The sequence below is a fragment of the Nansenia antarctica genome (genome assembly GCF_963989245.1).
Source record: "Nansenia antarctica genome assembly, chromosome: 3".
Taxonomy (NCBI): domain Eukaryota; kingdom Metazoa; phylum Chordata; class Actinopteri; order Argentiniformes; family Microstomatidae; genus Nansenia; species Nansenia antarctica.
The window spans coordinates 3,626,075-3,638,574 of record NC_137688.1 but is presented as its reverse complement, the minus strand read 5'-3'; the positions used below and the strand labels follow the sequence as shown (position 1 = coordinate 3,638,574).

At 50.2% G+C, this 12,500-nt stretch overlaps 1 protein-coding gene across 1 annotated transcript in view; it reads right to left on the bottom strand.

Moving 5' to 3' along the window:
* Nucleotides 1-12,500, bottom strand: part of LOC308153208 (LIM and calponin homology domains-containing protein 1-like) — a gene marked incomplete at both ends in the record, with an annotated part of 130,386 nt that overhangs the window by 54,682 nt on the left and 63,204 nt on the right. Inside the window, 1 exon segment of the mRNA XM_080526294.1 lies at nt 11,703-11,772. Within this exon segment, the coding sequence (XP_080382420.1) occupies nt 11,703-11,772 (70 nt within the window).

The window sequence follows — 12,500 nt, the reverse complement described above, 5'->3', positions numbered from 1 at the left end:
TCTCTGTCCCTCTCCCTCTCTCTCTCTCTCTGTCCCTCTCCCTCTCTCCCTCTCTCTCTGTCCCTCTCCCTCTCTCTCCCTCTCTCTCTCTCTCTCTGTCCCTCTCCCTCTCTCTCTCTGTCCCTCTCCCTCTCTCTCTCTGTCCCTCTCCCTCTCCCTCTCTCTCTCTCTCTCTCTCACCCTCTCTCTCTGTCTCTCCCTCCCTCCCTCTCTCTCACACACACACACACACACACACACACTCACACACTCACACACTCACTCACACACACACTCACACACTCACACACTCACACACACACACACACACACACTCACACACACACACACACACACACACACGCACACACACACACACACACACTCACACACAGGGATTTTCTCACGTTCCAGAGCCAGTGTTACAACACCCCTCCCTACCCTTGGCTTCCTGGTTGTTTGGGAGAGTTCCATCCCTGCCCCCCCCCCCCCCCCCCCCCCCTTACAGAGGAAACCCCACCCATAGCCCCCCCGACACCCCCCCCAAAGGACATAGTAATCCCTTCTTTGACAGCAAAGATACACCTATGAGTAAGTGGGTCACACACACACACACAGACCGCACACACACCGCACACACACCGCATACACACACACACACAACACCACACGCACACACACACACACACACAAACACACACACACAAACACACACACAAAGAGAGGGGTGTGTGCATACTGCTGAGCTATCAGGATCGTGTGTGTGTGTGTGTGTGTTTGTTGTGTCAGAGCGAGGGAAGGGAGAGAGAGAATGATTTGATTTCACAACGCAAGACAGCAGCTGGCAACGTGAAGCCATATCTCCTGGTCTCAGATCTGACCTGCGTTCACTACTTTCATACCAAATATTCACATGTAGTATTCCTACAGTAGTTGTGCTTCCTTAAAATGGTACATTTTTAATAAGTATTTAACACAATCAGTTAACCCTACAACAACCCCACAATCAGTTAACCCTACAACAACCCCACAATCAGTTAACACAATCAGCTAACCCTAACCCTAACCCATACCAAATATTCACCTGTATTATTCCTAGTTGTGCTTCCTTAAAAAGGAAAAAAATGTCTAAGTATTTAACACTTAAATCAGTTTGATTTCAACTCCATTTCTTCACTCTGTTAATACGACCCAGAGTGGAACGGGACAAAGGAATGTTTTGTATGTGGCGGTTTGTTTCCATTCAGACAGAAATCATAATCCTGAAATCCCAGAATTTACAGAATTTACAGCCCAACCAAAGCACGCCACCGGAGACCAAATATCCCTGCAAAACTCCAAACTATTCGCTAAGGAGGGGAGGGGCCTGATTGGCTCATTAGAGATCTGCTTCCAGTTAGAAGACGACGCGCCCATCATCGATACGGCGGCCGCAGCCGTACCTCTCCCTGATTGGCCGAACGTCCCCCGCTGACCACAGATAGATTACATGGCATTCTGTCCATCTGTGTGTGTGTGTGTGTGTGTGTGTGTGTGTGTGTGTGTGTGTGTGGGGGGGGGGGTGCGTGTGCGTGTGTGTGTGTGAGAGTTCATGTGTGTTTGTGTGTGTGTGTGTGTGTGTGTGTGTTTGTGTGTGCGCTCACACATGGCACAGGGGGAATGTGAACGAGTTTCGACGGGGCGAATCAACTCTGTGTGAAACACAGAACGGTGCGGTCCAGAATAAACCCAGTTAAGTTCAGTAGAATAAACCCAGTTTATGCAGTAAAAACCCAGAGGCCTGAGTAACCTCAACTGGGTCAGTGTGGAGGGACGGTAAATGGACTGCACCTACAGTATGTAGCGCCTTTTTTTCTGCTCCAAAGCGCTTTACAACGGCCTCTCATTCAGCCATTCACACACACATTCACACACCAATGGCGACAAGCTGCCATGCAAGGCGCCGGCCGGCCCCGCTCACTGGGAGCAATTTTGGGGTTCAGTGTCTTGCCCAAGGACACTTCGACATGTGGCCAGCCGGGGCTCGAACCGCCGATCTACCAACCTTGTGATCATTAGACGGCGACTCTACCTCCTGCGCCACAGCCGACCTGGTGGTCTCGTAGGAAGAAGTACTCCTTTGGAAAAACATACCTTTGTTTTTTTTACCTTTTTTCACCCTGCTATTGAACGCCATGGCAACATATTCAAACGTCTATATTGTTTATACTTCCCCTAACTAATGGTCTAACACAGCCTGTTCATCATGGACATACATGTGGAGTTCATAAACGTACGAGCATTAACTCAGGTTTAGTAGCTCATAGTTTATTGTGAGACACGAGGCTTCCAGTCAGGGCAGCCGCTGCCAGAACACCCAGTATGCCAGGAGGGCCAGGCGTTACCTGTGAGGTTCACCAGCACCCCCCCACCGCACCACCCTGGCCTGCACCACCCCACCACCCCACCACCCTGCCCTGCACCACCCCACCACCCCACCACCCTTCTGTGCCAGCCAGCCACTGGAACTCTCAGAGTAAAACTTGGAAGGTTGAGAAGAAAAAAGAAATGAGAGAAAAACTTGAAACAATCACTGCAGGGATTCCAAGCCAACCATCTCTGTCTCTCTGTGTCTGTGTCTGCCTCTGTCTCTCTGTCTCTCTTTCTCTGTCTCTCTCTCTGTCTCTCTCTCTGTCTGTCTCTCTCTCTCGGTCTCTGTCTCTCTCTGTCTCTCTCTGTCTTTCTGCGTTTCTCTGTCTCTCTCTGTGTGTCTCTCTCTCTCTCTCCCTCTCTCTCTCCAGCTCTAGCCGCCTGTGGCCCCAACCCAAACAGCTACATCCCTCTCCTTCTTTCCTCTCTTTCTTTCTCTCCTTTCTCTCCTTTCTTTCCTCTCTTCCGACAAAATCAATCGTCCTCTAATGCCAAGAATAGCACACGTAAAGAAACAAAACTGACCCAGGACCAAACAGTTATTTGGTGAGCATTGGTGTGTGTGTGTGTGTGTGTGTGTGTGTGCGTGTGTGTGCACGTGCGTGTGGTGTGGTGTGGTGGGTCACTGGCAGAGGGGAACCGGGGTGGTGGAACCACAGTCAGATGATTGACAGCTGGATGTGTTATGTGTAAGTTCTCTGGTTGGCAGGGGTCGACGTCTATGAAAACACCCACGGAGAACCCTACCCACTAGCACCACCCTCCCCCCTGCCCCCCTCACCCCGCCTCACCCCCCCTCAGGGACCAAAACAATGGACAACAGGCAGGGCAACAGCACCACAAAGTTCCAGCAGCCACACAAAAAACACACGCAGAGTTAAAGAGAGGAATTCCAGCGGTCTTAAGACAACATTTCCCTCGGCGGTTCCCCTCGGACTCCGAGACGCGCTGTTCAAAGTTAAGAATGATTTGAAGCCTGAAGTACTTAAACGCGTTCCTTCCCTCCCTCCCTCTCTCTAGAATAACGACCGACGACTACGCATACTTGGAATGACGGAGGAGATCTGTTTTGATTAAGGGGCTCGCTAAGGAAATCGATATCTCTCCTCCCTGGCTGAGATCTGACCACAGAGGTTTCTGTTAAGGGGAAGCATAGCGATGTTCACACCCAGGAAACCGACTCCGACTCCAACGCTCTGCGGAGTGTCCAGAGGAGAATGTTCCGGAGAGGAGGGGTTTGAACCGGGGGGGACTTGGGTGGTGTACAGATGTGTGTGTCTGAATCCTCTCCCTCTCTCACAGCCAAGTGAAACACCAAAAACACGCAAAGGGGAGAGTCGAGTACCATTCTTTATCATAAGTCCTGGTGGTTTTTGACACAGACGTAGGAAACGCTGTACACATGTACCAGACAGACCACTGTTCACGGTTCTTCTTCCCACAGGACGCACGGCTCAATTGAAATGTTTTATCGTGTTATCGGAGTATTCTCAAAGACTGATCTTAGCACAGATTGTTTGTATAACCGCCTGGGGGTTGTTAAAAGAAAAAAACTACATTCTACACTAACCCACTCAAAGGAAGTAAAAGTTTCTATCCTGTGTTTCCCACGACGGTCCGTTAGGGAGCGGAGCACGGACGTTCAACCTGCCACGGGCCTGCTGTGTTCCCCACGCGCTGAACAAACAACCTGTTAGTGTTTTCCGCCGCCGCACACACACACACACACACACACACACACACACACACACACACACTCACACTCACACTCACACTCACACTCACACTCACACTCTCTCACACACACACACACACACACACACACATACACCGACCTGCTAATGCTGCTGGTCTGCATCCCCCCTGATTACACAACAGGCCCAGTCCTCAGGGAGCCATTATCCCATCAGCCCCCCAAACAGGAAGAGGAAGGGGGGGGTGGGGGGAGGGGGAGGGCGTGGACGGGCCAGTGTTTTATTACGATGGCCCTGATAACAGCGGCTCCTTGTTTATGGGCTTCTCACCTCTGTAATCACCCTGACTACCCCCACGGGGGAGGAGGGGGTGTACTGGGTGTGTGTGTGTACTGTGTGTGTGTGTGTGTGTGTGTGTGTGTGTGTGTGCTGTGTGTGTGTGTGTGTGTACACGCATGTGTGTGTGTGTGTGTGTGTGTGTGTGTGTGTGTGTGTGTGTACTGTGTGTGTGTGTATGTGTCTGTTTGTGTTTGTGTGTGTATGTGTTTGTGTGTGTGTGTGTACAAGCATGTGTGTGTGCATGTGTCTGTTTGTGATTGTGTGTGTGTGGATGTGTGTGGATGGGTACTGTGTGTGTGTGTGTGTGTGTGTGTGTACACACATGTGTGTGTACATGTGTACTGTTTGTGTGTGTGTGTGTGTGTGTGGATGTGTGTGTATGGGTACTGTGTGTGTGTACACACATGTATGTGTGCGAGTGTGTGTGTGTGTGTGCAAGTGTGCACGTGCATGTGTGTGCCTGTGTGTGCATGTATGTGCATGTGTGTGCCTGCGTGCATGTGTGTGCATGTGTGTGCCTGCGTGCATGTGTGTGCCTGTGCGTGCATGTGTGTGTGTGAGTGTGAGCTCGGTGTTGCTGTACTGTACACAGTAAGCCACTTGAGCCTGTGTGAGCCACGTGAGCCATAAGGTTTCTGTGTTGTGCTTACGTCCATGCGAGCGTGCAGCCATAGGGTCTTACTGTACTGCATACATGTCCTCACACGCCACGGTTCCACTACGGTAAACAGCAGGTTTGAGAGGAATCCTACTATGGGCTCCATGTGTGAGTGTAGTCATGAGGTCACCACAGGGGTCCATTTAAACACCAAGTACGTAAGTGAGAACAGAAGCATACGGGTTAGAGCTTTTACTGTTACTGTCACTTAAAAGCCTGTCTACAGTAGATAAAACCGCAGGACATCGATACCCAGGTAACCCTATACTCGCCCTGACTCTGTACTGAGTCATAAAGTCATTTATCCTCAGTCTTCTAGCATTGGAACTCCCAATAGTCCCCTGGCCCTAGCATTAGATTCAGTTTTCTTTATGATAATAATAATAATAATAATAACTTTTTATTTGTGCTTTGAGTTGCATTTCATGTACGAAAAGCGCTATATAAAAATAGCTTTACTTACTTACTTACTTGTATAGCGCTTTTCCTGCAAACGTTGCAGCTCAAAGTGCTCCAATCATTATATAATCATAATGTATTATTTAGTCATTTAAAGGCAATATTAAAAAGATGGGTTTTTAGTCTTGAGTTGAACATATGTGCTGAGGTTGCATCCCTAACCTAAACTGGCAGTTCATTCCACAATCTGGGTGCACAAAATGAGAATGCAGCCTCACCAAATCTCTTCTTTTGTACATGTGGTACACAGAGAAAACCAGCGGCAGAAGACCTGAGAGCTCTATTGGGCTGATGACTGACGGATAGATGATTCACTTACTGAGACAAAATGTTTTTGTTGTAAGTCACTTTGGTTGGATGAAGGCGTCTGATAAAATGCCAAAAAAAGATGTCAAATGTCAAAATCTAAACTGTACCGTAACGCTGAGAGACAGAGTAGAAGCACGGAGCCGTGACTCTCCAGTGTGTACTCACGCTCCAATCAAGGGCCTACTGATATCCCCCCCCTGCCCCGCGCCCCCCCCCCCCGCGCCCCTGTTCACCTCCCACTCCCTTACTTCCTGTTACCGTCCCGGCCAGTGTGTGTGTACAGGAGATGGCTCAGAGATAACCCCCAGAAGTCTTTAACGAGGCCGGCCCTCGACACTCTGAGATGACCTGTTCTCTAACGGCAGTTTGACGGAAACCATTAAAATACGTCGGTTGGATAAAAACAGTAGCCTTGTATACAGAACAGTATAGCTCTCATAAAAGAGAGAACGAGAGAGAGAGAGAGAGAGAGAGAGAGAGAGAGAGAGAGAGAGAGGGAGGGAGAGAGAGAGAGAGAGAGAGAGAGAGGGAGAGAGAGAGAGAGATACAGAGAAAGAGAGAGAGAGGGGGGGGAGAGAGAGAGAGAGAGAGGGAGAGAGAGTGAGAGAGAGAGATACCGAAAAAAAGAGAGACAGAGAGAGAGAGGGAGAGAGAGAGAAAGAGAGAGAGATACAGAGAAAGAGGGAGACAGTTGACCTCTCCTCAGACTGGACAGTTACAACAGCTACGTTGACAGGATGAGAGACCGCAGCTAAGGACACAGTACAGCTGAGAGCGTCGGCCAGATCGACTGAGGCGTCTCCTCCTAGCTTTAAAACGTGCAACAAGAGAATCCACTGTTATTGTATTGTAGTACGGGGGATCGTAAAAAAAAGAGAGAGAGAGAGAGAGAGACAGAGAGAGAGAGAGAGAGAGAAAGAGAGAGAGAGAGAGAGAGAGAGAGAGGGAGAGAGAGGGAGAGAGAGAGAGAGAGGGAGAGAGAGGGAGAGAGAGAGAGAGAGAGAGAGAGAGAGAGAGAGAGAGAGAGAGAGAGAGAGAGAGAGAGAGAGAGAGAGAGAGAATGGGCTTTCAAGAATTCGGGGTGTGTAATTACCCGGGTCTCGTTAAAGAGCGTGGGGGAGGAAGGCTGGCGGCCATGACGGACGCCGGTAGATAAGAGAGGAGGAGCCGCCAAACCAAACTGCCAACTTCAACAAAACACTTTAACTCCAACTTACTATTAAGCTACTGCAGACTGAGACCATCTATCTCTCTCCCTCTCTCTCTCTCCCTCTCTCTCTCTCTCTCCCTCCCACTCTCTCTCTCTCTTCTCCCTCTACCTCTCTCTCTCCCACTCTCCCACTCTCTCTCCCTCTCTGTCCCTCTCTCACTCTCTCTCCCCCACTCTCCCACTCTCTCTCTCTCTTTCTCCCTCTCCCATTCTCTTTGCTTCTCTTCTTTCGTCTCTCCTGCTCTTTTTTTGTCTTTATCCAGCTGTTGAGCGTTCTCTCCTCTGTCTGTCTCTCTGTCTGTCTGTCTGTCTGTCTGTCTGTCTGTCTCTCTCCTGACTGTCTCTGTCTCTCTCTTTCTGTCTCTCTCTCTCTCTGTCTCTCTCTGTCTGTCTCTCTCTCTGTCTCTCTCTATGTCTGTCTCTGTCTGTCTCTGTCACTCTCTGTCTGTCTCTCTGTCTGTCACTCTCTGTCTCTCTCTGTCACTCTTTGTCTTTTTCTCTTTGTTTCTCTTCTTTTGTCTCTTCCCCTCTTTTTTGGCCTCATCCAACTATTGAGCGAGTCTGTCTGTCTCTGTCTCTCTCTCTCTCCCTCCCTCACTCTCCCTCTCTCTCCCTCTCCCTCTCCCTCTCCCAGCTGTTGAGCTCCCATCCATCACTACTACAATCGTTCAATTACCCCTCCGTTCACACACACATTATGATCAAACACATTATGATCAAAGTCAAAAACACAACGTACAATTATCACCATCAGTCATGGGAGCCAAGGGTGGGGGTGATGGGTAGGAGAGAGGGGTGATGGGTGAGGGTGGGGGTCATGGGTGAGGGTGGGGGTGAGGGGTAGGACAGAGGGGTCATGGGTGAGGGTGGGGATCAGGGGTGAGGGGTGGGAGAGAGGGGTGAGGGTGAGGATCAGGGGTGAGGGTGGGGGTGAGGGGTAGGACAGAGGGGTCATGGGTGAGGGTGATGGGTGAGGTTGGGGTCAGGGGCTGTATGACAGCAGGAAGGAAGGAAGGAAGGAAGGAGGGAAGGAAGGAAGATAGGAAGTACACCCAGCTATTTTGCAGTTTTCCTGTGTAGGAGGCAGGCTAAATTACAAGAGACGCTAACTAGTGGTCTATGTGTGTAAGTAGCAGCTTCCCGTTGTAAAGACTATGGTTGCATTTTGACCCCCCGAGGCGGCTCCTATAGTAGGTAACATTGACACGGCTGTCCTAGTGTTAACTGTCACTTAGATGCAACTGTCACTTTTCAAATTTGAAATAAGATTTGACAGTTGGTGATGTGGTGTATGTAATGTAACAGGAACACACGGCTGTGAGGCTGGAGTAATCCATGACAGGGATGCGTCCAAGACACCATGTAACAGGCCTCGTTCCACAGCTCCGGCAGAAATCACACGCTTGGTTTCACGCCTGTCTCCTAGACTGATCTCAGACCTGTGGCTGACTGCTGTCTGGGGCCTGTGGAGTCAGGGAGTCAGGGAGAGAACGAGAGAGAACACAGACATACTCTTCTTCATCCTAGGGAATCAAACAGCATAGTCTGCCAGAAGTGTGAGAGAGACAGAGAGAGAGAGACAGAGAGAAATAGAGAGAGAAAGAGAGAGAGCGAGCGAGAGAGCAAGAGAGAAAGAGAGAGAGAGAGAGGGCATAGAGAGATGGAGGCAAAGGCAAAGAGAGAGAGAGAGAAATAGATAGAGCGAGAGAGAGAGAGAGCAAGAGAGCAAGAGAGAAAGAGAGAGAGAGATAGATAGAGAGAGAGAGAGAGAGGGCATAGAGAGATGGAGGCAAAGGCAAAGAGAGAGAGAGAGAGAAATAGATAGAGCGCGAGAGAGAGAGAGAAAGAAATAGACAGAGAGAGAGAGAGAACTAGAAAATGAGAGAAAGGTTGAGAGACGACAGAGGAGAGGAGATAAGGCCAAAAGAGAGAGAGGGAGACAAAAAGAAAAGAAACAAAGAGCGTAATTAGATTGGACAAGAGGCATTCCATGAGTGCCGATCAGATTTCCAGAGCGTATTTGCGAACGCACCCATAGTACAGGCCACCTGTCCTCTTCCACCTGCGCTGTATTGTTTGGAGGATATTTAAGGAGAGACAGACCGTTCAGTCTGTGAGTCTCTGGGGCTAGGCCTGTGTGTGTGAGGTCTCCTGTGTTGTCAGCGTTAAAGTTCTGGTTCAACTAGTTTATTCCCATCCTGTCCAGTCCTTCTCTCTTTCAATAATCCTTTGTTTGTTTGTTTGTTTGTTTTTTACCACTTCTTCAACGAAACCAAGGGCGGTGGTGGGGGGGGGCGCTCTGCGTCGTTTGGAGCTGTGAGAACGCGCATTCGAAGTCGCTCCCGGACAACCGTCGGATGCTCCTCTTGAAAAGGGTGGTTTCGCTCCGATTAGAAACGACGCATCGAGGCTGTCCATAGGAAAACAAGTTCAACAGCACATGCGTGTTGATCTGGATAAGAGCGGGAAGACGAACGGGCAATTTTCAATTTTTCTGACCATTCAACTACCACGTCTGCTGCTTCGATTGCATATGTTAATTTGTTTTTTTAATGAAGGGCTGTGAGAACGCAAATCAGAGAAATAAAGAAATCTCATCCACTTGCTCCGGGTCCTGATTCAGACTTTCATGTGAGAACATGACCTTAGTCTATCTATCTAGCGCTTAAGCGACATAAAACCACCATCTCACACACACACACACACACACACACACACTCACACACATATTGCGGTCCTGCCCCTGCCCCTCCCCCTCCCCCTTGACTGCAACAAATATGCATACAATAGTAACATTCTCTCCCCAAATCATAAACAACTACAAGGAATGTGGAACACAAACAGGCAGAGAGATGTAATGAACATCTCCTGGGAGGGAGGAAACAGGCTGTTCCAGACTGGCAGCCAGATATGTCTGCCTCACCTACAGTCCACTGGACATCAAGACTTTCCTCTCCTCTCCCCTCTCTCTCTCCTTCCTCTCCCCTCTCTCTCTCCTTCCTCTCCCCCTCTCTCTCTCTCCTTCCTCTCCCCTCTCTCTCTCTCTCCTTCCTCTCCCCTCTCCTCTCTCTCTCTCTCCTTCCTCTCCCTCTCTCTCTCCTTCCTCTCCCCTCTCTCTCTCTCTCCTTCCTCTCCCCTCTCCTCTCTCTCCTTCCTCTCCCTCTCTCTCTCCTTCCTCTCCCCTCTCTCTCTCTCTCTCTCTCTCTCTCCTTCCTCTCCCCTCTCTCTCTCTCTCTCTCCTTCCTCTCCCTCTCTCTCCCTCTCTCTCCTTCCTCTCCCCTCTCTCTCTCCCTCTCTCCTTCCTCTCTCTCTCTCTCTCCTTCCTCTCCTCTCTCCTCTCCTTCCTCTTCCTCTCCTCTCTCTCTCTCTCCCCTTCCTCTCCTCTCCTCTCTCTCTCTCCTTCCTCTCTCTCTCTCTCTCTCTCTCTCATTCTCCTTTGATATCAGAGAGGCAGCACAGTCTCTTCACAGGCCTCACTGTTCACATGAAGTCCCACTACACAGGGACGCTACACACAGACACACAGACCTGCTTCAATCAGTCTCAGTGTCCTATTGGGATTATCACAAGCCCCTGAACCCCTACACACCACACACACTCTCACACACTCTCACACACTCTCACGCACGCACACGCATACACACACACACACACACACACACACACACACACACACTAGTTGGCTAATCGGTCCCAACAGTTGGATGGCTTCTGTTCTGTGACGTGTTCTCTGCTTGCTGAGAGGAGATGACAAGGTGAGTGTGTGTGTGTGTGTGTGTGTGTGTGTGTGCGTGTGTGTGTGAGTGTGTGTGTGTGTGTGAGTGTGTGTGTGTGTGTGTGAGAGTGTGTGTGTGTGTGTGAGTGTGTGTGTGAGCGTGTGAGTATAAATAATCCATCTCCAGAGCGCTGGATGACTCATCCTGTTACTGGGAGACTGTGTGTGTGTGTATGTGTGTGTATGTGTGTGTATGTGTGTGTGTGTGTGTGTGTGTGTGTGTGCGTATGTGTGTGTGGTGAGCAACAGATGTGCAGCTCTCGCCACGGGTAACACAGTCAGCTCTGCAGCTCACACAAACACGCTGCTTTCATACAGGAAGTGTGTCCTCAGTCTGTCAATGACAGCGTCCATACACACATCAACACACACACACAGGCACACGCACAGGCACGCACACACACACACACAACACGCGCACGCACACACACAGGCACACACAGGCACACACAGGCACACACAGGCACACACAGGCACACACACAGGCACACGCACGTACACACACGCGCACGCACACGCACACACACACGCACACACACACACACACACACACACGCACGCACACACGCACAGGCACACACACACACACGCACACGCACCGCTAACCGAGTTTGAGTGTTTCTATAGTCCGAAAATGGATGTGTGGTGTGTCACCTCTGTGCAGCAGCATAGACTCAACATTGTTCAAGAGAGAAAAGAGAGGTAGCACGAGGGGATGGATGGAGGGAGGAGGGTGGGAGGGAGGGAGGGAGGAAGGGAGGAAGGAAGGAGAGGGATGGGGAGCAGATGTGCGGTGGGAGGATAGAGGGATGGTTGAAGGAGGAGGAGGAGGAGGAGGAGGAGGAGGAGGAGGAGGAGAAGAGGACTCACCAGGCCAGCGATGGGAGTTGGAAGTCTGTTGATCTTCTTCACCAAGCCTGGTTTGATGGAACTCAACAACCTGAGAGAGGGAGAGAGAGAGAGAGAGAGAGGGAGAGAGGGAGGGGGAGAGAGGGAGGGAGAGAGAGAGAGAGAGAGGGCGAGGGGGAGAGAGAGAGAAAGAGAGAGAAGAGCAGAAAAAGGGACACTTTAACTCCAAAGCAAACAAAAAAACAACTTCCATCTCGACCATAATCATACTCTACACTTAACAACGCCTACGGCCTGGGCCAGGAGGAATGTGCGTGGGCCCAATTCCCCGTATGACCGTAGAAATGCAAAACAAAAAAATAAAAATAAAACTGTGTCACGTTTTTGTCTCAATAACATAAACTCTAGGGCATTAAAGGCACAACTAAAACATTCCCCGCAGAACAGGGGAGAACGGAGGTAGAAACGCGCGTTTGACAACATGCCGTGCATTACAATGAGCCCGTCCTCCGATTTCTACCTCCACCAGCCTCCCCTGGTCTACCTCCACCAGCCTCCCCTGACACACATACTGTCTGTTGCTGACCCTGCCATACTAAGACCCCTTCAGGGCTCCCCTGGGTGTCTTTGCCTTAAGAGAGAGAGAGAGAGAGAGAGAGAGAGAGAGAGAGAAGAGAGAGAGAGAGAGAGAGAGAGAGAGAGAGAGAGAGAGAGAGAGAGAGAGAGAGAGAGACTGTCATTGAGTGTTTTATGGTTGTATAGATGTATAGGGAGTGCTAGAACTGACTTTTCCCCTCTCCAGGGAGCCCTGCTGGGCTT